The sequence below is a fragment of the Carassius gibelio genome, chromosome B12, assembly GCF_023724105.1.
Source record: "Carassius gibelio isolate Cgi1373 ecotype wild population from Czech Republic chromosome B12, carGib1.2-hapl.c, whole genome shotgun sequence".
In the NCBI taxonomy this organism is placed as follows: Eukaryota; Metazoa; Chordata; class Actinopteri; order Cypriniformes; family Cyprinidae; genus Carassius; species Carassius gibelio.
Genome location: NC_068407.1, coordinates 16,332,538 through 16,356,314, shown reverse-complemented (window position 1 = coordinate 16,356,314; position 23,777 = coordinate 16,332,538). Strand labels below are relative to the sequence as shown.

Below are 23,777 nucleotides of genomic sequence, written 5' to 3'. Positions count from 1 at the left end.
TTATTGCATGCAAAATTATGCAGAATTAAAAAAAAAAAATTGGCATAAAGAGGTTGAATAAACAGGTGTTTTACCATTTATTTCAGTATGTACTTACTCAAATGTTACTCAAAACATCGTCAAAAATATTCGCACAAGGATTAAGTAATTAAATATTGTAAAGAAATATAATATAATTAAGAAATTAAGTTTTCCTAATTTGTAGTGGTTATTATATATTTTGGGACCAGTAAAACAAACAAACACATTTTTCCTAAGGGTATCTGTCCTACTCTTCTTACTCAAAAGCGATGTTTTTCCATATTACATTTTTCCCTTGATCAATGAAAAGTTTCACATTGCATTCAAAATCACAGACAGAGCAGGTACTACATTACATAAAGACTTTTGTGGCTGATAAAAAGCATACATTCTAAAACAAATGCATATGAGTAGTAGTAATGAATTACGGATGTTCGACATCTGCAATGTTGCCATTGTTGGGACATATTGCATTCCTCCTACAATTTCCCTAATCTTGTATTAAATATCAGGAGTCTTGGGATGGTAGCTCATACAGTCAGTTTTGTGAATAAGAACTAACTGACAAAAAGTGTACACTTAATTATATATTCCTTATCGGCCAACACATGAAGGTTCCAAAAGAAGCCAAAGCCTCAATCATAGCATTTTACCAAATGAAGTGACTGGATGGAACATTTTTTTTTTTTTGCCTTTACAACACCCATATTTCAGAAATAACTATTTGCAGCACACACTTGAAGCATGTTCAGAGTTCTGATATTTTATTACATTGATGACATGCCCATAAGCGTATGGCTCATGGTCAGGATAGCAGCATCTTTCACCTAGTCAAATATACACTGTCACAAAGTGAGACCTCACAGGACACCTTACACTGTAAACATCTAATACATAGAAAAATTGAGAAAAAAAAAAATACAATGATAAACATATTCTGAAGCCTTAATTATTTTTGGAGGTCTATGCTAAACTGTCTGTCCTCTCTTTGTAACCAATAACTTACTACTGAGAAAAAAAAAAAAATGTAGTATGATAATGTGCTATAGAACTAGTGACATAATACAGTACAACTGTATCATACTTTGGCTATTAAACTACGGAGAAAAGAAAATACTCAATGGATCATGATTCTCCAAAACAATGTAATAAGAAACTGTGTAGTAATTACCCGACGGAACACTGTTCACACTGATTTATGATCTTAATTTTTTTGCTATTAAATCTTTAACGATTTCATTATTAACTGCTGTAAAATCCTCCCAGAATGAGAATTTCATTTCAATTTCATTTAGAAAGAATCCTGCACCTTAGTGATGGGAGAGCTCAACTGGCCCAGCGTCTGTCTGCCGATATGATGAGTTCTAACTTCCTCCCTGAGAGAATCGTGCAAGTTCCTCTATTCTAGATGTGTCGTTTTTTAAACCAGCCATTAAAGCTGCACGAGCAGGATATGAGAGATTGTGCAAAAAAATTCTGAAGTTGAAAATGTAAAAAAAAATTATGTAAACTGAATGACAGAAGAATTAGTCCACATCTCCTCCACTGATTAGCATAATCCCTTGATAAGGTGAACAGTGTGGCATTGTGGGTAGTGAGTGACTCCTGATACCCACAGTGTTACTGAGAGAATGTCTCCTCCCTTAGCAACACGCACAAACTGTCCTGGTTCTCCACACATCTTTTAGGACCCAGCAAAGCTTCAAGAAATCCATTCACCAGACATTTAATTAAAATGTCTTAAATTATTGTCAACTTTAAAAGTCTTAAAGACGGTTGACTGTTAGCATACATTATCGCTTATAATATTTTTAACTGGCATTGTATATCATTTAAAATGGACCTCGAACTTGCTGAATGTAACTTAAGGAGCCGTTCACACGGACTGTGTTTTTGCGTTCCACTGTTTTCCTTTGTAAACATGCACTAGATGGATATTTGATAATTGAGCTAAAGAAAAACTTCTTTGCGTTTTCCCCATTTCCCACTTCATGTTTTTCAATGCAAAAACACACGCTGTGTGAATGGCCCCTGAAGGCCCCGTATACTTCAAGCGAAATTGAAGAACGCACTGCTGTGATGCCATTTTGAACAAAATCCAAAGTCAACTTTCTGGAAAAGTTTGCTCAGGCTGGTAAACACCTTCGAACTACCAATGGTCCGTGACGATTACATAATGAGTAGGTGCACTCTGCTGCTCCGCCATCTTTGATGATGAAATTTTCTCCGGTTTGTTTTCTTCTGTTCAGTCTGTCGAGGTTAGAAGTGAGTAAATACATGATCACACTGGAGAGCTGCTTTATAGCAGAAATTGTAAACAACACTGACACAGTGGACGTTTTAGGAATAGTTCACCAAAGAATATTCATAATTCAAAAGTTCATAACTCTTCTTCCAGTAAAAAAGTCAATTTCCAGTTGTCCTCTTCAATCAAAACCCACTGATATTAATGTTTAGAACTGTTGCAAATGGTACTTGATCTGTGTGATATCGGAATCAGCAGATATAAGCATTATAATATAAATATTGGCATCAGCCAGATATTTAAAATTGTGTCGATATGTCTTGCTGATAAGAGCAATATGTTAACTCATATGTGCTCAGGGTGTGCTGATGATTAGATCATTTCAGCAGTGTGACTCATTCTTGAAGCTTTAATCTGAAGGTTGCGCTGCTGGCCAACTTCTAATTAAATGAAACTTAAAATAACCTACACAAATAACATTTAAACTGTTTATGATTATTTAAATCAGTAATTAATGTCATAAAATAATGAGTATGTTTTGATTTAAAAGGTCAAAAGCTATATATTTCATGAAAAAAAAACATGACAATTGTAAATTGTAAATAATTTTATATATACCGATTTATTCATTTACGTGTAATACGTTTTATTTTTTTAAACAAATCATAGCTTCAGAATTTTTACAACTCTTACTTTACACCATCTACAAATGTTAAATCAAAATAAAATGTTAGGGTAAACACTGCATCTTTCTGGGGGAAAAAAATGCAGCGATTGATATATAGTTTATTTTTAGTTATTTTCAAAGCTTCAGTGTACTGTCAAAAAAAACAAAAAAAAAACTTCATTATTAGCTATGTTTCCATCCAAATATGCAAATTTAACTTATGCGCAAAACGTGAATTTTTGTGAATTAAGCACCATTTCCATCCAACGAGTTAAAGAGAACAAAAACATCACTTCCTGATAAACTGGCACTAAATATCTCTACGAAAACTAGGAGAAGCCACTGAATATAATATTTTTTATATGTAATAGATTACTCTATGATCTCTCTTCAGAGAGATATAAATCAATAAATGCGGTCCAAATGTGTAAATTGGTAAATGTGTTTCCATCGTAGTTTATGCACATTTTTTCTAATCGGATTAAAAATATGATCCTACTCAGTTATGCACATTTTTAGAATTTATGCACATATTGGCATTTCCATTTAGCGTTATTTTGTGCAATAATCCAAAATACGCATAGAGATAGGTGAATGGAAACATAGCTACAGTTTATTTAATTATAACAAATAAGTTCTTGTTAAAAAACTAACCAAAATTAAAAAAATATTCTGCTTTTGATTTCTGCAAAGTAGAGACTAGGTGTTAATTCCAAATAAAAGGAAATATATCGATATCGGTCAAAATTAGTTGAAAAATATCGGTATATCAGATATCGGCAAAATCGAGTATCGTGCATCCCTAGTGCATATTTCTCTTTTGATTCACAAAAGACAATATTTTCAATAGAGAAAGCAATATTATAGATAAAGGACTCATATTTTAGCCACAAGCAAAAGTTTGATGTTTAAAATGTCTTAATGACGAATTTCTTACAAACGCTTAGCTTTTCACTTCAATCTGTTGTATAAAATGCTTTATAATTGATTTTACTTGACTTTTGACATTCACGTAAATATGATCAGATTTCTTCCCTGCATTGCTGTTGTTTTTGTTGTGTTTATTTTTTTAATTTGCGAGAAAAGCATGCAGTACATATTTACATATTGATCTAAATGCCACTATCAGCAGCAGCGTGGGCAGCATTGGCATGTTTGATAACAGTTTACCACTGCTGCTCAAGTTTTTCAAACTTGTTTTAACCTCTAACCGAAGAATGAAAAAGAACTTTGCAGTGAGTATATCGGGCCCTTAAATTGAATGTAATATTACCAATTTCACACAAGAAAGAAAAACAGATACCTACCATTTTTATGTTTCATGGATTTGGATCTTCTTGGTGAATTTGGATTCTGAGCAGAAAAATAACAATCAAACATTAGCCTGCAGCCAGGATATGCAAATTAAACCAATTAAAAGGACAAAGTAATGGTAAAAGGCAGGTACAATATGCTACAGTCCAACACCTTTTAGAAAGCAAATCTATGAACAGCTAGTAGCTAAAGCATTCTTGTTGACAGGAATTGTGGGTAAGAACTCTACGTCCTTTAATAAACTAATTCTACATCTAACTTGCACCAGATCCTGTGGCTACAAATGCTGAGAGGCCATCTAAGAGCAAACAGAACATCTGTAACATTAAACAAACTTACCAAGTGTACAGGTTGTTTCAAACAATGTAAAAATACCTTATCTGACTTTCTCTTCTTGGCTAGAAAGCAAAATATTAAATGTTAAAATAATACAACATGCATACATTCATAAATAGTTATGCAGTGAAATCACTTGAGTGGTTTACTGATCATATAAAAAATATTGCATAGAAAGGTGATATATAACAGACTTACCTTTCTTTTCTGCCCCATAAGACCAGTCATTGTCATTGACATCATCGTTGTCTTCTTGATCACTCTCTGATTTGTTCGTGTTGTTGCCGCTCGCAATTCTAAATATACATTTACGCATATTACCTTCACATGTTCCAAAATAGCAGTTACATGACCAGCATTATCAAAAACGGATCCCAGACATTCAGGCAAGCACCAACCCTTCATGAACATTTGCCTTGAGTTCATGTGACATCTACATTCAATTTTTCTTATGGCAATGTTCAGTCATAATACCTGCGGTTGGCAATACGACTGCTGTTGCGGCCCATGCCGAGGCATTTCTCCAGGTGAGGAGCAAATCGTGAGGCAGCGATGCTCCGGCTGCAGTTGGGACACACACACTCTTTGTTTTTCCATTGGTTGTACACTTGCCCAAAAATGTCTACTCCAGGCTGGTCCACGATTTCTACAAATAATAGTGGGAAACAAGATTAAAGGTGGCTTCTTCCAAAAAGCTGCATATACCAAGATGGCTCTCTCATATTCCAATGAACAGGAGAAAGTACTTGCCCTTGGTCCTGCACATACATATTGGCTAAACTAATATATGAAATATATGCCTTTAAACACAATCTGACGATAATGTTTATGGGGTTGTTAATGTCAATATGCCATAAATGTGAGTTTGGCAAACAGTTTTTGAGTTTACAAGTGTGCATCAGAGTTTGAAAAACGGAAGTATTCACTTCATCCTACCAACCCGGATGCACAACTCTTTTGATGGAAAAGAGCAGCGTGAACATTCTTCAAAACAACGTTTTTGTGGTTCACAGAATAATAGTAGTAATAGGCTCAAAATAAAATAATACACTTTGTTTTTTGACCAACTGAAAGCTGCTTAGTTTGAAAATAGTCTCAGCTGAATGAAACTAACTGTGACTGGTTATTTGACATGTCGGTCAAACAGCCTCATGGGTGGGACTTGGCCAATGAAAGCTGCCAGTCTAATGGTCTGGTTACGCAAGACTAGTTTGAAAGTGACTTCTGTGTGAGCTGTGATTTATACATCCCCACACTAGAATAATAGTGACATTAGACAATGGACATTTTTAAATGAAAAATTTAGCTGTGATCACACCTTAACTAAACTTGATATCACTGAACTTGACAGAATCCGTCCTGCTTTAAAGAGCTCAAGCAAAGTGCTTATAATAGATGGGATATTATTGTGTCTTTGTGTTAACACTAAAAGCTATTGTTTTAGTTAGCATTCTTTGTGTGAACGGGCCTTAAAGGGTTAGTTCATTCAAAAATGAAAATGAGCCCATAAAATACTCACACTCAAGTCATCCTAGGTGTATATGACTTTCTTCTTACAGAGAATCCAGGCATTAGTTATTTAAAAAACTGTCTTTGATTTTTCAAGCTGTTAAGTGCCAGTTTTTGCATACATCAGCCCGAAAGTAATTAAATAAAAAGCACCAATCCATAAAAAAAGGGTCTCACACAGCTCCGTGGGTGAGCAAAGGTCTTCAGTAGCAAAACGGTTCATTTTTGTAATAAAAATACCCATATTCAAATCATAAGCACTTTAATCTAGCATTAACAGCTGTACATGGAAGCAGCTCAAGGGAAATGACGTATTGAGGTCAGCGTTGCACATGTGCTGATGAGTCTCATGAAAACCAATGTTTATTAACATGAGCAAAGGAAGCAAAGTTTATTTAGCTTATTAAAGTGATTATTACGTTTTGAATATGGATATTCTTCTCACGAAAACGCATTGATTTGCTACAGGAGACCTTTGTTCACCCCATGGAGCTGTGCGAGACCCTTTTTATGGATGGGCGCTTTTTATTTAATGTTTTTTGGACAGATGCATACAACACCCACTGAGTGGCATTTAACAGCTTGAAAGATCAAAGACAATTTTTTATGTAACTCTGACTGGATTCGTCTGAAAGAAGAAAGTCATAAGCCCCTTTCACACTGCATGTTGGACCCGGAAAATTGCTGGGTCGCTTAGGATTGATTCCGGGATCGAGCAACGTTCGCGACGAAAAAAAAAAATGTGAAAACTTAAAATGAAGCAGAGATCAGTTAGTTCCTTACTTACTGCGCTGACGCTGAGATCGTTCAACAGCTTATGTGAACGTTAACATGTCTAGCGTTTTCGACTCATACATTACACGCAGGGGTTAATAGAAAAAAAAAGTCCTGAGCCTGAACTTTCCTCCGGGTGCAGGACGGGGTGGGGCAGCATATGCAATACATGCAATGACTGTGACACTTTAACATTTGAAAGGATACTATGGTAAAGTTATTGGTTTCTTTATTCAAACTGATTTTCTTTTTCATGAATATATGGTTGACCTGAAGAATGAAAACTGTATCATACACATGGAAAATTATGAGCTAAATCACGGCGTTTTTTTAGCACTTCCGTTTCTGACGCGCAGACTCAAACTAAGCTTGATGACGTCAGCAACCTGTCTGACAGATGTAAATCTTCTAAGTGGCTGTGAGTGCAAACTGCCATCGTTAATCTTGCAGAGACGGCGAGCTTGAGCGGGGAGTTATTTGGCGTGAGTGAGCAGGAGTAAGTATTCTGATTAATTATTTTGTATAGTATTTTAAAATGTAACGCCAGTACGCCATATTAAGTTAATTGCCTGCGAGCTTCTCCTCCTGTCTGTACGGTAATTTCTCTACTGTGCGACAGAGAGTCGAGTGGTTATGACGCAATCGTTAGCCTATTTTTACAAAAACTGTTTCTACGGGGCCATAATGTAACATAGAAGGTAATGGAGCCCTTTATACATTGTTGTGCATCTTTAGAAATAAATAATGGACAAATTGAGTCTTTAAACGCCTCTGATGTAAAGTTATTCGCTGTCAAAGTGACGCCAAAATGAATAGGATGTCAATGGGATGCTAACGCAAGTGAAGTTCTGCTACAAGATGGCGGCACCCGGCCAACTTCAACTTCCGGTCGACTTCCTAGCTGCCTGTAAGTTACAAGCAGCAACCTCCTGCTCTCTCTCTGAAGCCAACAAGGAAGTGGCTAAAACTGTAATTCATCGACTGGCCACTTGAGGCTGGCTGCATAAGGGAGTCAATCCTATTGTTAAACTCCCCATGTTAAAATGGCCAGCTTTACAGCAGGATAAAACATGTTTAGATGACAACTGTGAGGAGTGTGATTTTTTTTTATAACTCATCCGTTTAAATTATATTAAGCCTTAAAGTTCTGCGTAATTAAGGGCGTGGTCACTTGAGTGACAGAGTGGGTGTGGCTTCAGCAACCAGCTCCCACCTTTTTGCCCATTTTCGATTATACAGTCTATGGTAAATTACTATTAATAGATCTTTTGTGAACAGGACCATTTAAAAAATCCCAATAAATATGTTCTGACAATCATATTTTTTTTATGGAGATGACATGATTATTCTGAGCTGTTTACAAGCTCTGCTGCCTTTTAATTAGTTATTCTATATAAATATGCACTAGATGGACATCTTTAATGATTGCGCCTCGCAGCTTTTTGTCACACTTCTCCATTCATCAGGGCCGCGACTGTGCAGTTGGATACAATTATGCACGTCTCGTGTTTATAAAAGCAAAACATTCTGATTGGCTAGTAATGTTAGTTTGGTTGAGAGTGAAAGCTGCTTCTCTCATACCATTCGAACATGGCCTCAAAAGTTTTTTTTTTTAAACGTAGCATTATTTTTTTCCACAGACAAACGCTGCACGCAGGAGATGTGGCACGGTACTAGAGAGCTTGAAGCCCTGTACACGTAACATCCTGATGTCACGTGTCTTTACAGGATCTTTACGGTTTGTGTGTGAACGCACGCACATATTCTGCATAATCACTGTCAGTGTGAAAGGGGCAAAATCTAGCGACCCGGGAACAATTGCCAGGACACATTACCCGTGTAATTTTCCAGAATCACAGTGTGAAAGGGGCTATATTCACCTATCCTAGGTGACCTGGGATAACTTGAGGCTGAGTAATTTATGTGCTTATTTTCATTTTTGGGTGAACTAACCCTGAATGCAAATTCAATGTCATATTTAAGAAACGTGAGATTCTCACCAAAGTCTTTCATACTCTCCTGGTCTGTATCATCCAGAAAAAAGTATCCCTGTTTGACAGCCCTGTGAACTTCAAAACAGAGCCCCAAACAGGCATCCTCCACCAGGTCAGACAGGATCTCCTGAGCAACGCCCTGTGGAAGAAGCCACAACACACTGAAACACACTGTAACCTTCAGAAGGATAAACATCACATTCACAATGCGCTCACAAGACACTTCAGCTGGGGACACCAATGAAATGTGTGTAAAATGTATACCACGGGACACGGGGCTTCATGACACAGAGGTGATACACCCACATGTGTTCGTTTATTCAACACAGATCTAATTATGCAGAACATAGCATATGGAAAACAAAGGCATACCCACTCACCTCCATCTTACTGTTGTCCATACTGGACAGAGACACGTCCTCCATTTTCATTTGCAAAAGCTCCAGGAGAAAGCACTGCAGTCTACATGCTGTAGTGCAGCAGTCTTGGGCTGAGGAGAGGCTGAAACAACAACAACAACCCAAACAAAGGAAGACGCAGGCAGGGCATGAGACAGCAATGTATGATTCCGCCTGGCTTTAAAAAGTAATAGAAAACGAAAGTCCAGACCATGTAGTTCTGCATTTGCTTGTGATATTATAAATAACCGAATATATCAACGATACACGCTACTGTATAAACCAACTGCAGCTAGAGGAACCAATGATACATCATTGCATTGCCTTGAATAACAGACGTTTACACTGCAAACACACGACTATCGCAATGATAAACTCTGTTTCATAGTAAAAGCTTTAAGAAACATCATATCATAAATCAAACAGATCACAATAACATGTAAGATTACACCCCGTCTCTCGCCTAACGTACATACTGAAATATCAGGTTCCGTTCAGTAGCTTTAACACAAACTAAAGATCTTTAATGGAATAAGATAATAAAAAACAAGATAAGATAATTAAAGATGATTGATGCAAAAACTGTATAATTATGAGGAAGTTCACAAGGTAAGGTTTGCGTCTAACGTTAGTGGATTTAGCGGACTTGAAATCAAGTCGTACGAATTTATACTTAAAAAAAACGATTACGAAAATCCCAACACATGCTTTGACGTGATCTATATTTTTTATCTGCATTATATGTTCACTACTGTCACTCACCAGCTCTGGAATGGAGGCTGTTTCTGTTGTCGGTCTGTTCACTGCACTTACTGAGGCTGCTCATCTGATCAAATCAATAAACAAATCTGATAGGAATCTACTAGTTCTTTGTCCAATTAATGGTCTGCACATGAAAGGTATCACACACAAAAGGTCCGAAGAGACATTTCCCTAAAAGTATTTCCTCACAGACAAAAACAAAAAAGTTCCACATTCGGATTTCAATCTCTTATCCCCGTCTGCGGACTTCCATTTCCCTTTACCCAGACCTGACCAATCGATCCCCGCTCAACTTATTCCGAACGCCTCACCGATTAATCTCCTAGCCAGGTCTGATAGAAGGAAAATTGAAACAAACTCATAAAAGTTTGACCTGTATTCGTAATTTGGCCAGGTTTAATTCGGAATTTGCACAAAATTTGCTATTTTGTTCGCTATTATATAACAATACACATAATAATGTCGAGTTCTATGTAAAACTATAATCGAAACATGGTGTATTTAGGTTTTGTAGTAAATAATCGAAGGAACTATCTGAAATTAAAAGAGATCAAAAAACCTCTCTTCAAAGACTCATCCTCATGTCTTTCCAAACCACCCACATAAAAAGATCATTCATCTTCGAAAAACACAAGTTAAATATTTTAAATGAACCCTAAAAAAAAAAACTTCTGTCATTCTATTGAAAGACCATTACACAAATATTATAAAGACATAAAAGACCTAAGAATCGATCAGTTAATGTCTCACGGACACAATTGCCTAATGAACAGATTTAACTTAGCCTTTTAATTAGCTACATTTGGAACAATACGCATACATAGAGCACATCAAATATACTAACAACATATCAAACATGCTGACTGAAATCTAATTTCCATTCAAATTAAGTTAATTGAAAATAATTACATTAGGAGATTTGTTTTTGTCCTTTGAAAATGCCTTTGTGTTACTTTTTTGTGTTTGTTTTCTTATTTATTTGTTTGTTTAATTTTATTTATTCACTAATGTATACTTTTTAAAAATTTTCAATGATTTGTATTTGATTTTTCCTTTAAAAATTGATTTGCATTATGCTAATTTATTTTATCTTGTTATTTATTTATTTATTGTATTGGCAACCTATGGAGAATATCTACAGTAAGTGTCCATATATATTTGGACAAAGGCACAATTTTAATTATTACAGCTGCTGCCCAAAACATATTAAAGTTACAGTTATATAAAGATCTCCTGATCTCAACCCGATTGAGAATGCATTTCATTTACATCACTTGCACTTGACCCAGAAACAAACAACTACTGAAGTCAGCTACAGTAAAGGCCTGTCAAAGCTTGGGATAGTATATAACTGTGTATAATATGCAACTGATTTTTACATGAATTAGTTTATCATTAATGCTTATAATTCTGCATATGGTAGATAATTAAATAATATTGGTTAAAGCTCTTCTAAATATTATTGGTCATCAAAGTACCCTACCATACATTTCTATGTTTTTTACAACCATAAGAATGTACAATGTTGTGGTTTTTCAATACAAAATTCATTGGTTTGTTCGTGTGAATGACAAGCTGCACCTGAAATGTTGAGGTAACTGTAGGCTCCAATAAGTTATATCATTTTTGACTGTTTTGATAATACAGCAAAACAACAAACTATCAGGCATATTATTTCAGAATTTATTAAATATATATATTTTAAATATTTCACATTTATGCTGTCACCTTGGCTGTTTGTCTTATTTGCCTGTAACATGGGGAGGAAATAAGCTTGTTTGATATTGCTTGCTTGGTAATAGCACATCTTTAGGGAGAAGTGTATCTACTCCTCCAAAACACAAAGTATTTATTAAAAAAAATATTTCTTTATAATGGAAGAACAATATCATGTCTTTGTGATGTGCTGGTTATCTGTGTATTTTCATAATGCACTAATGAAGGTCAGTGCAAATGTTATAAAAGGAACTTGAATATACATTCAATTTTGCATGTCATGCTGATATGTCATCTTGTAAGAACTGTAATGGACCATTGTAACGACAATTAACAGAGAGCCCCTCTCCCAAAAAACACTAAAAACGATAAAACTTAATTTGGTCAAAGTTGCATAAAAATTGGGTTGAAGTTTGGTATCATCTTTTCAAAATTGTATTGGATGCACTCTAAAAAGTTGATTGTGAAAAATGAGTTTGGTTCCAGGAAAATGGTTTATAACGGCATCTTGGTTTCAGAGTACATATCCACTCCAGGCTCTTCTTCAAATGTTGCCTTTGTCTCATCGCCGTCAAGCTGTATCGAAGATATTAGGTAGAAAGGAAAATATTGAGATATGTTAATTGATAGCTAAACATTTTATTAGGCTTTTGAATAAGAGTGAATGTGTAATTAAACGAATACTGTATATGCATCTGGGACTCATTTCTAATGTTTAAATATATACTGTTGTTCCGGTGAACTTTCTATTCAACAGAGAATACTTGAATACTTTGCCTTTAACTTGCAATTAACTTCTGTGTTTGTTTCAGTCAGTGCATACTTACATATTTCATCTCTTGCTCAGTGAAAAGTCTTCCGGTCATGAACATGCGCAGAGGGATGGTGAGGATCAGGACGAATGGTAGAGCCAGTGACACAGGGCTCGATTTCACCATCCACAGGGCTGCCAGACACACCATCTGGATCGCAGTGAACACATGCATTTTTTTGGTGCTGACCTGTAGAGGGAGACAGAGACCAGGATCAATTGGTTTTTTAACAACCTCTAGAATGTAACATTTACAAGAAGGACAACTGAAATGCAGTGTACTCCAACAGAGTAATAGAGAACTCCTGTGAGACACATACTTTTGTAGCATAAGGTTCATTTGGGTGATACTTTTTGGGAATAAGGAGGAGCAGCATTCGATCCCAAAGCTGAATCCCACTGAGGGATGTGATACCCATGTAGAGGAAGATTCCAAACAGAGCTGTGATTGGAATCATTTTGAGAATGGGCTCCATTAAAATGGACAGACCTGCAAAAGGACAGACAATGAAGATGTTAATGTACCTTAAGAAAGTGCAGGATTGTGAGAACCATGTTTAGAAGAAGTATAGAAGTCAACATACCAACAAGCAAAGCCACCACTACACCGCTGACTCTCTGTTCCAGAACCTTCTCAATCTCAGGTTTTGGGCCCTTGCTCATGACAGTCAGGGCATTGGCGTGAGATACGGATCTTACAGTTGCAGCACTCAACCAAGGAATCCCAAATATGGCACTCAGACCTCCCATGCTCACCAGGATGAGGAGATCCATGTGGAAGCCAGAACCCTTGACCATTTTTCTCTCTGGTTTGCTCACAATTAGTCTTGAAAAACAAGAGACAAGTGAAAAGATTTGTTTATAAATATAATCATAATATTAAAAGGTCTGATTCTCACTATTATCAAACCATTAACTATGGCTTTTGCCTCGACAAACTCCTAATTTGCTGCTCATTAATAGTAAGGTTGTTGGGTAACATTTTATTTTAAGGTGTTTTTGTTACACATACTTACTATAATTATAACAATACATTGTGCATAATTACATGCAAGTAACCCTAAGCCAAACTCTGATCCTAACCCAATCATATAACTAGATGAAGTCAATTAATATTACTCAGTACTTCAATGTAAAATTAAACTGTAACAAGGACACTTTCAAATGAAGTGTAACCAGTAGTTGTTAAGATTTGGGAAGTAGAATGTGGTCATGCAGAATATGTGCCTCATAAAACTACTAATAAACAGCCAATATGTTGCAATGAGCAACTTGTTAACAGTGAGAATTTGTGCCTGAAGTGTTACCAATAAATCATATCATTATTCAGAGACAATTTCTTTTGTTTCAACTTTGCTTCGTTGATTCTTCATGGAACCTTCAGTCATTTGCCTTCAGAAAACTTCACTCACGTGGTTATCTGGGACTCTAGGAAGATGAGGATGAAGACCAGCACAGCTGGGATAACAGAGGCGAACATCAGCCATATGGGGAAGGGCTTGTGTTCACCCATAGGGTTGATTAACCATCCACGCATCTTAGGGTTGGACACCTGAAGACCCTTAGGCACCACCAGTTTCTGTGGCACAAGTCAAAGGTCAGAGAGGTCAAGACAGTAACTTTATAAGATTGGAACTGAATTGGTATCATAAAAGTGTCATCTGTCTAAAACCAGCCATTACCCATCATCAACCAAAAATAACAAGGAATCTGAAATTAAAATAAGAATTCTCTTTTAGAATTCTTTTAGAATTAAATCATATTTACAAGCATACCTGAGTGTATGTGTCATCAATGTTGATATCGACAGCAACCATGAGAAAAATTGCAATGGGAACTCCAAAGTCACCAAGCAAACGCCGAATCTATTCATCAAACATTCCGTTTTTTATATTAATGGAACGAACTTAGTGAAGACTGCCATAAAGTCAGTTTGTCAAATTTTGATCACAGTCTGCTACAGTCTGTTTACCTTGCCTGGCAGGAATTTGCCATTCTTGAACATGCGTAGGTAGTACGCAATAGAGAAACAGCCAAACATGAGACACATGGACAGAAGGGCTGTGTTGGGATAAGGCCGCTGTGTAATGGTCCTCAAAACAGACATATTGCCTGTAACATTGTTCAGGAGTCTCTGATAGTTCCAGGGGTCCTCAGCTGTAGTGTTTACATGCTCATAATTCAGGATAAGAGGGTGTTCTTTGAAAACCTAAGGATGAAATGGAGATAAAAGTTTATACAGTATTATAGTATATTAAATTAATGTCTTGAGTGAGTAACCCAAGTAAACCAAGGCTGCTTTATTTAATTAAAAACACAGTTAAATTTTATTACAATTTCAAATAAATTTTTTATTTGAGCTATTTTTAAAAGTAACATCATTCTTCGGAAATCATTTGGTTCTTAAGAAACATTTCTTATTATTATCAATATTAAAAACAGTTTTAGCTGTCATATATTTTTGTAGAAGCCATAATACACTACCATTCAGAAGTTTTGGAGTAAGAAATTCATATTTTTAATCAGCAAGGACACATTAAATCGATCAAAAGTTACAATGTTTTCCATTTCAAATAAATACTGTTCTTTTGAACTTTCTTCTTATGTGAAAAGAATCCTAAAAAATATGTTTTATGGTTTCCACATAAACATTAAGCAGCTAAAAGGTTTTTAATTAATAACTGAGCAGCAACAAAAATTGAGTAGGTTTACGTGATCTAAAGACTGGAGAAATAACTATAGAAAATTTAGCTTTGTATCAAAGGATTTTAATTTTAATGTATATAAAACAGAAAACAGGTATTTGAAATTGTAAGAACATTTCATATTTAGCTGTATTTTTGATCAAATAAAGCCTTGGTGAATTTCAAAGAAAAATGTAAGAAAATAAGAAAAACATAAAAATATCTTACTGATTACAAACTTTTTAACCAGTACTGTACGCTCAAAATATTTCAAGTTTATCATTTTGTGAAAGTCGCTTGTCCATGCAAACTCATTGCTACGTAGTTGCTTTAGTGTTCTGAGTGGTTACAAATTGCTAGGTGGTTATTACTACCCCAAGGCAAAAGATCCCAATTGTTGGTCCAATTAAACCAGAGTAATATTAGTATTAGTATTAGAGTAATTACTGTTGAAAAACTATTAGGACACATACATTTTGATAAAGTAAATTAAATTATATTCTCTAGGTCGTTTGCATTTTGCATGTGATATGAGCTGATCATGGTCTCTGTCTCTGGTTAACTTAATTCCTAAAAATAAATTTAATAAATAAATAAATGAAATGAGGCAAAACGTACGAAGCCAAAAGATACAAAAGTACAGAAATGGTTGCATGTTAAAGATGCAGTAGAATACAGATGAAAATATCAAATAAAAAAGTGTGTACCCTGCCAAGTTTGGCAAAGGTCTCGTAGATGAAGATGAGGGAGATGAGGATGGAGAAGATCTCTTGAGTGAAGCGGGAAATGAAGCGGACCAGGAAGCTTCCTTCAAAGGCAACAATGACCACAACAATGACCACCAGCCAAGCACCAACCCACACTCGGCCTACGATGTACTCAATCTCCTGAGACTTACAGAACTACAGTCAGGAGGAAAGGCATGATGGGAGAATTTAAATGAACTGACCAGCAATTACACAAGGTTGATGCTGTATTCAAATAGATGTTGTAAAGAGAGAGAAACACTAACATTAAAAAAAGCCTCTTCAAACACCAGCAGTGGCCCAGAAAAGCCGATAACTAGTACAGGTTGGGCAGCGATCAGGCAGAAGATAATTCCTAGTACTGACGTGGAGATCATCAGCTCCGAAACCCCCATCATGTTATCCACCTTATCAGCTGTGGAGAAAAGCATAAGAGAACCAAGTAAAAGTATATAATGTGAGTATATACTACACATGAAAAATTATTTTATATCTTTAATGGGGTCATATGATGCGATTTCAATTTTCCTTTCTCTTTGGAGTTTTACAAGCTCTTGGTGAATAAAGAAGATCTGTAAAGTTGCAAAGAGTTAAGTCTCAAATCCAAAAAGATATTCTTTATTAATTTAAGAGTCAATAAGTCCTACTACTTAAAATGTCTCATTCTAACGCTCCCCCATGTCTACATCACTATGTGGGAAGATTTGCATAACACCGCCCAAATGTTCACGCAAAGAAAGAAGGCGTCATTTTTATTCTTACTGTAGTATTGTTGTTGCCACCATTTCGTGGAGATGCTCTGTTTCATTGTGTAAGCGAATCTACTTTGGCCTTTTGAAAGAGGACATGACTAGAAATCAGACTAGAAATACATTACACCAAAAATACCCAAAATAATGTTCTTTTTAGCAACATCATATGAGCCATTTAAAAGTATCTGTATTTGGAGTGGAAAACTTGAAGATATAATTTTTCATTATTACCTAAATATTCACAGACAGCCGACATAACAGTGCTTACATTTTAAGGTATGAAATAATAAAAGGTGCGAGATGTAAGTAGCTAAACATTTAATATTTGACAACTGTTTTAAAATAGAAATGTCAAACAACAAACAGTAAAATCCAGTAATGCAACCTTCTCAAGTCTTTTGTCAAATTTGAATTAATAAGATATCTAGATGTAACAAAATTAATTGTTTTTTTGGCATATTGTATAGCTATTTTATTTTTTATTTTTTTTCCTCAACATTTTATAATATGATCTAGTTTTTGTTTCAGCCTGGATTTCTGAGTTTGGAATTTAAAAGCTTTACAATATTTCCACTGACAGTGTGACAGTGACCGCCTGACAGTGTGAATGCTCAGTCATAAAGATCAGATTTGGGAAATGAATGGGACTGGTGTGCAGCGTGAACAAAGCCTTCTTTAGGCTAAACTTACCAAGAAGACCGCCAAAGGTGATGGCTGGTGAGAGAGCAGCAAAGTAGATAAAGATGATAGCAGCAACAACTTGAGCGTTCAGAGCATCAGTGATGTCGCTGACATAGTATTGATACCGTCTCTTCATGTCTCTAATCATGCCACCGAATGGAACACCAGTACGTGCTAGTGGATCTTCTGGAGGGGGTCCTGAGGATTTTGAAGCTGTGGGAAGATCGATTAATTTTAGATGTCTGTGCTTTGCTTTTGTGACCAGTGAGATTTTTCCCCCTAAAATAAACCCTGACAGTGAAGGGACTTTTATCAACCTGAAGGGGTTCATTTTGTGATAATGACTGTACATTATTTCACACAATATAAATATGAGTATTTTATTGTCTAGCTTTCATTAAGAAACTAGCACAACCAAATAAAAAAAAAATTCTGGGAGATTTATAGTGTAGTGTCGTTATACAAAAATAGTGGAAATGTTGCAGAATGAAATAATCTAGTAAAATTTTTATTGTATCCAAATTTAATTTACATTTTCACTTAATGTTTGTACTGTTAGTGTATACAGTGCCTGTCTATGATCAAATTTTTTTTATTTATATTTAATACTCCTGAATAACAAGCTTTTCAGTTTTTGCTAGGGGAATATTTCCGCCAATTTTTTATTTTCCTGAAATCTACATACTTTTCCAAACTTGCCCTAGCTTACAGGTCCAATTTACACAAAATTCAAATGTACTATCTAGATACAGTCATGCCAAAAACTGTATTGTTCCATTGGGTCAATTGGAAGATATGAGCCAATGAATTTATTGGTTGTAGCAATATTTCCACAGTCCTACATCTAGCTTAAAATTGTGTGCACATGAAAGCCAGAATAATCATGGTCAATTTTATCCTTATCAAAAAAACAAACAAACAAAAAAAAAAACCTCTCTAGTCACTTATTTCAAGAAAATAAAATTCACTACTTTTATACTACAATTATTTAGCAATTTATTTTAAAATTTTAATACTCTTACATAATGAACACATTTATCATCATAAAATTTGTGTTTGCCTGAAAGCACTTGAGTACTTACACTTCTTTTCATTTGTTAACTGAAAATACTGATCTATTGCATGTGCTGTAGAAGACCTGCTGCAAGTATATTCACTTATACAGTTATTATATACTTATATTAAGCATGTGTTGGAGTGTGTGTACTGTACTGTATGTATCCTTACGCGTGCGAGGTTTGACATCCAGGTGGAGTGTGGGGTCAGATGGATGGAGTCTCTCTTGCAGTAGTTTCTTCTGGAAGGGGATGAGTGATGTTAGCATGGACTCATCCTGAATCTCAGTGGGTGGAATCACAATGCAGCAGTCCATGAAGTCTCCCACAGCATCATTCAGCTCCCCGTCACTCTGAGCCTGGAAGGATGCCTGGTTAAATTTCTGTGAAAGACAGGTGTAGGCAAAACAAAAAAATTTATATTTAAAATAAATCTGAAAATGCAGTGTTTATCACTCTTTTCCTTTAGGCTGAAATTGTCAGTTCTCTTACTTTGTCAGCAAGTAGTGCTGCCATCACTCGACCACACTCATGATAGTCCATGTCAGCTGCGGTTGGGCCAATCAGGATGAAGATGAACCTCACAGGCACAGGAGTTTCCAGAGCAGACTCCAGCACCACAGCATCCCGTAGACGCACAAATGCTATCGTAGGCCTCTCCAGGAACTCCAGAGCACCTTACACACACAAACCAGCACATTATAGAGTAAAAAATACAATCAATGCTTGCTAACACAAACATACGAAAAACAGACTTTTCAATGTAAACGTTATAAAATGTTAAACTCAGTGTCGTCATTAAAATATGCATTGGAAACGGATGTTATTCTCACCTACAAGCACCATCGAGGCCTCTGCAGTACCAGCTGTGTCCCTCTTCAGTTGAGAATATAGTCAAAAAATGTCAAATGACATGTATTATTGTATTACTAATTTTTTTATTTATTATATTTGTATTGTATTATTGTATTATAAAATAAAATGACATGAACATGTCGAAGTTAAACTCAGAGCAGTTAAAACAAAAAAAAAACTTGTGCTCACTTTCTCTGTGACAGAGAATTTCTCAATTTCCACACCTGAGGTCAGAGGCTGGGTCTCTACAGACTGGCTGGAAAGAGAAAAAGAAAGAAAAAAATCTTGGTTTTGAATTTGAACAGGCTTTTAAGTTAAAGACACCTCATAAAATGTGGGACTTTTTGGTAATGTTACACTTGTACAGTACATGAAAGTCTTCTTGTACGTCATTGGCTACTTGACAATAGGAGTGCAGTGTAGGCCTGCACAAAAATTATGATTCGATACGTATCTTGGTCACGGTTCATTGTCTTCAGTACAACAGAGGGGAAAACAACACAAAATTGCTTCTTGTTTCTTTTTGATTAGGCTACTGAACTAACTATAGTTCTGTCTTAATAATGTCGGTCATGCTGCAACAGACTGCAAAGCACTCTACGTCCTACAGTTAATGGTGCTGTAAATGGGAGAACTTTTGGATCTAAAATATTTAACAAAAATGTAGCCAGTATTTTAGTCACAATTATTGTGCTCCGTCGATGTTCTGACGATTTCTGCTACCCTGTCAGATTTTGCTACCTTCTATTAAAACATATGGTGGCATAATTTGATAGCCAAAAGAGCAACTTATTCTGTGCTTTCTAGTTTAATAGAGACTTGCTAGATTTCAGGAGGATCAAACCTTTGTGCAAAACTGAAATACTTTCGAACATTTACCGGGACAGAAACGATAGCGAAAACAGGTCTCAAATGCATTAAAGGGGTACCCATATGCTCTTACACTTTTTGAATTTTAGTCAGTGTGTACTGTTTATGTATGGACATAAAACATAAAAACTCCAAAGGGTGAAATTTTGTTTTTTTAAAAACCCATTTCTAGAACTAAAGCGAATTCTGAATTTTTTTTCTTAGAGGAAAATGAGGATAATGATGTTTATGACAATAAACCTAGTCTAATGGCACATACTGTCTATAAAAGGCCTACATTTAGCCTATACTTTCCATAAGTCACAGGCAACTCACACATGTCTTATTTAGTTTTATTAGTTACATTAATTACAATAAATTACATTATTTAAGGAATAAATGATGATGGGTCCTTGAATTATTAGAAAACAATTCACACCCTAGGTGATACTGGACCCATAAAAACATTAATTGAAATTAAAATTATTTTTCTTTGAAGCTAGAAACTGCCACTAATACAAAAGCAAAAAATTATAAACTAATGTAATAAAACATTCTCAAGCTTACTGAGTTCAATTAAACACTCCAAGTATTACTTACAAGCTAATTGGTAAATACATATATTACTTTAAAAATAACAATTAAATAGTTTTTTTTAGATAGTAGCCTGGTAAAGGCTTTTAGAAATAACCTACTAAAGACGTTTCATGAAGTAATAAATGTAAAAATAAGCTTCACTGTATACATTAAATATAGATGATTATTATTATGACAGTCGGTGGCTGCAGGTTTATGCTGTTGCTTTAAGTTCTGATGCACAGATCAAATATTTTGATGACTATTTTTTTAAGTGTATTTCACTTAAGACAAAACCAACTGCATTTACATGAATACTCTCCAAGATGGACTTGATTTATGTATGTATTAGGGCTCAGTATTTAAGTATTTCTTTCTATGTCAAAATGTGTGGTGTGTGTAGTACCTCTGTTTGCGCATTAATGCTTGAAGAACCTTATCTCTGTCCCCTGGCTGAATCTCCTTTTTGCTAACCAGGGTATCCACAATCTTCTCAATAACACTGGAGAGCGTCTTCTCCTCTCTGTCTAGCATCATTAAACCTGATCCAAAAAAGAGAAGAAGAGGACTCTGAGCTTGAGCTATACTACAGTAAACATAAACACTAAGGACTCGCTAAAGAGCTCTGGTTGAGCTGGTTTTTCAGGACACTAACTATCTGACTGTGAGACCATCTCATCTGAGCGTGCACGTGAAGTTACATTTTTGCTCACATTCCACACTAGCTAATAACCATGCTAACCCTGTCAGAACAGGACTGGGACCTTCATTAACTTTCATTAATAAGTCATTAGCAAACACATATACATCATTCTGTTGATTATGTTGGACAGATTACGTTTATGGAAGCTACTAAAATGTTGGATAAAATAGAAGTGTGTCCGGTCTATAAACTATTTAATGAAGATACTTTAAGGTGTAGAAGTTTGGGGTCAGTAAGTTATTATTATTATTTTTATATAAGAAAAATGAATGATGCATCCATTTGATCAAATGTGACAGTAAAGACTTTTACATTGTTACAAAAAAAATCTGTTTTGTTTGTTTTGATCTTTCTATTCATCAAATATTCCTGATTTTGATCATTGATTTTGATGTTGATAATTTATAATAATAACAAATGTTTCACCATATATTTGAATGAGTTCTGGAGAATTATGTGACACTGAAGACGGGAGTTATGCTGAAAATTCAGCTGTTCTAAAAATGACACTTATTTACACTAAATTACACTAAAATAAACTTCATAAACTTAACACATTACTTAAATAAAGTTGGGTCGGTATGGCCTACACACAGTCTTTACAGCCTACTGAAAGCAAGTCTGAGCTGAGATTTGACCTCATGACCTTACCCGTGTTCATTGTCCTGCGTATCTGCACCAGGCTCTTGAAGGTGAGGTAGGAGATGTGTGACGGGCCCCAGCAGCCCGCTTCGACATCATAGGTCTCCTCAAAGCCCACCCATCGTCCCATCTCCTGCCAATAACTCTGCTGGTTTGGGTTCTTCACCGACTCATTCATTTTTACATATGCCTGACCACAGATAACAATAAACTATTACTATTGTGTTACTATCATATGTAAGTACAGTACACTAAACATCACAATGAATCTTAAGTATAGGAGTTTGATTAATAATTATGTCTGCATATTTTGAAGGTTAAAATTTATTCTCTAGGTAACAACAGCATGTTAAAACTTGATGTCATGTACTAATATCTGTAAGTGTCTTTCTTGCTCTACTGAAGGATATAATTCAAAGCAGAGGTGTAGACAATTTAAACATGATGGCTGGACCTCTGGTGTGACCGTGTGTACAGTATGTGTTTCCTGTTCACTGATGACTGATAAATTAAAGTTTATGTTTACCCTTTAAACACCAGGAGTGTGAGTGGCACAAGCCAGACTGCAAATGTGGAAACTTATCAGTGAGCGTGTCTGTGTGCTTGTGTGTCATATTAATCAAGTCACGTCAAAGTAACTTCACAAACAATCACATTAGAATCATGGTAAACTGTAATTGAATTGAAATATGGATGTATGCGGGCATGTTTCCTTTCTAGATGTTCCCATTCAGAGCAGTCATGAAACAATACAATTGACAAATGAATAATTTAAATCTTTAAAACCTTTCAAATCTGTTGTTTTTATTATAAGTGTGTGTTCCACATTTTATTTCTTTGATACTGCATGCAAAATAGTGAACACAATGTATGAAATGTATCACCTAGAAATAATATTTATAAGCAAACATGCAGGTGAAATGAAAACCCCAACAATAAACCTAATTAATTTTGTGTTTCTTCATTACTGTAGATAGCTAAAACAACATAAACTTTTTTATAACATGCAAGCAATTTTGATCTAGCAATGCTGCAAACTAATGTACTATGTATAAGCTATTATTATTCAATCATTTAAAAAGTACAATACTTAACCTTCTGACTTCTGTTGTTAAAGGCTTAGCATTATGTTGCTGTTTGTATATCTTGAGTGATACATTTAACCATTAAATCTGGTGTGTGTGTGTGTATGAGTGTGTGTGTCTGGGGTTAGTTTGCGTTGACCCTTGTACCTGAGAATTATGTAAATAAAGTAAATTGAACAAGAATAATCATTTATGTTTAGTCAATAATTTGTGTTATTGTTTTTGTGCTCAAAACTGATACAACAGTCATTTATAAATCATTATGTATGCTATTTGCATAGTTTTATAGCAATTATCATTTTAGTTTTGGATTCAGGTAATGCATTAGGTAATGCATTTTGTATTCAGTTCTGTTAAGCATTCAATGAAAATTCATCGTAAAATTAAAACATATCATTTTAACATGTAATTGCAGTTACTGTGGATATAATTTTATAAATATTACTATATATATCTATAACAGTATAACCCAGTTTAAAATAAATAAAAAAATGACAAAAACAAAACAACTAAATTACCATTTAAAAGCAATAATAGTGAAACTAATTGCACTTACCTTATGTATTCAATAATTGACCCAACTTTTCAAGCAATATTCTCTG

General features: G+C 35.2%; 2 protein-coding genes across 3 annotated transcripts; both read right to left on the bottom strand.

Annotated features, from left to right (window-relative positions):
• Window positions 1-768: 768 nt before the first annotated feature.
• On the bottom strand, window positions 769-10,312 carry LOC127969260 (ataxin-7-like protein 3). Of its 2 annotated transcripts, none has more exons than XM_052571109.1 (8): window positions 10,021-10,312; window positions 9,241-9,361; window positions 8,867-8,999; window positions 5,058-5,229; window positions 4,782-4,879; window positions 4,623-4,645; window positions 4,241-4,286; window positions 769-2,271 (listed from the first exon to the last, which is right to left on the bottom strand). In XM_052571109.1, exons 2-8 carry the CDS (start codon window positions 9,289-9,291, stop codon window positions 2,267-2,269), a joined length of 528 nt encoding a protein of 175 aa, XP_052427069.1. In that variant the 5' UTR covers window positions 9,292-9,361; window positions 10,021-10,312; the 3' UTR covers window positions 769-2,266. The 2 variants fall into 2 exon arrangements, with proteins under 2 accessions (XP_052427069.1, XP_052427068.1); XM_052571108.1 differs by having other exon boundaries at window positions 4,587-4,645; window positions 10,021-10,311.
• A 1,437-nt stretch (window positions 10,313-11,749) lies between these two features.
• Window positions 11,750-23,777, bottom strand: LOC127969252 (band 3 anion exchange protein-like). Its single transcript, XM_052571096.1, has 17 exons — window positions 23,732-23,777; window positions 22,100-22,280; window positions 21,152-21,287; window positions 19,510-19,576; window positions 19,299-19,341; window positions 18,958-19,142; window positions 18,638-18,848; window positions 17,420-17,623; window positions 16,244-16,392; window positions 15,939-16,133; window positions 14,520-14,756; window positions 14,323-14,412; window positions 13,960-14,126; window positions 13,132-13,373; window positions 12,868-13,037; window positions 12,564-12,737; window positions 11,750-12,312 (listed from the first exon to the last, which is right to left on the bottom strand). The coding sequence occupies exons 2-17, from the start codon at window positions 22,266-22,268 to the stop codon at window positions 12,232-12,234; spliced, it is 2,520 nt and encodes an 839-aa protein (XP_052427056.1). The 5' UTR covers window positions 22,269-22,280; window positions 23,732-23,777; the 3' UTR covers window positions 11,750-12,231.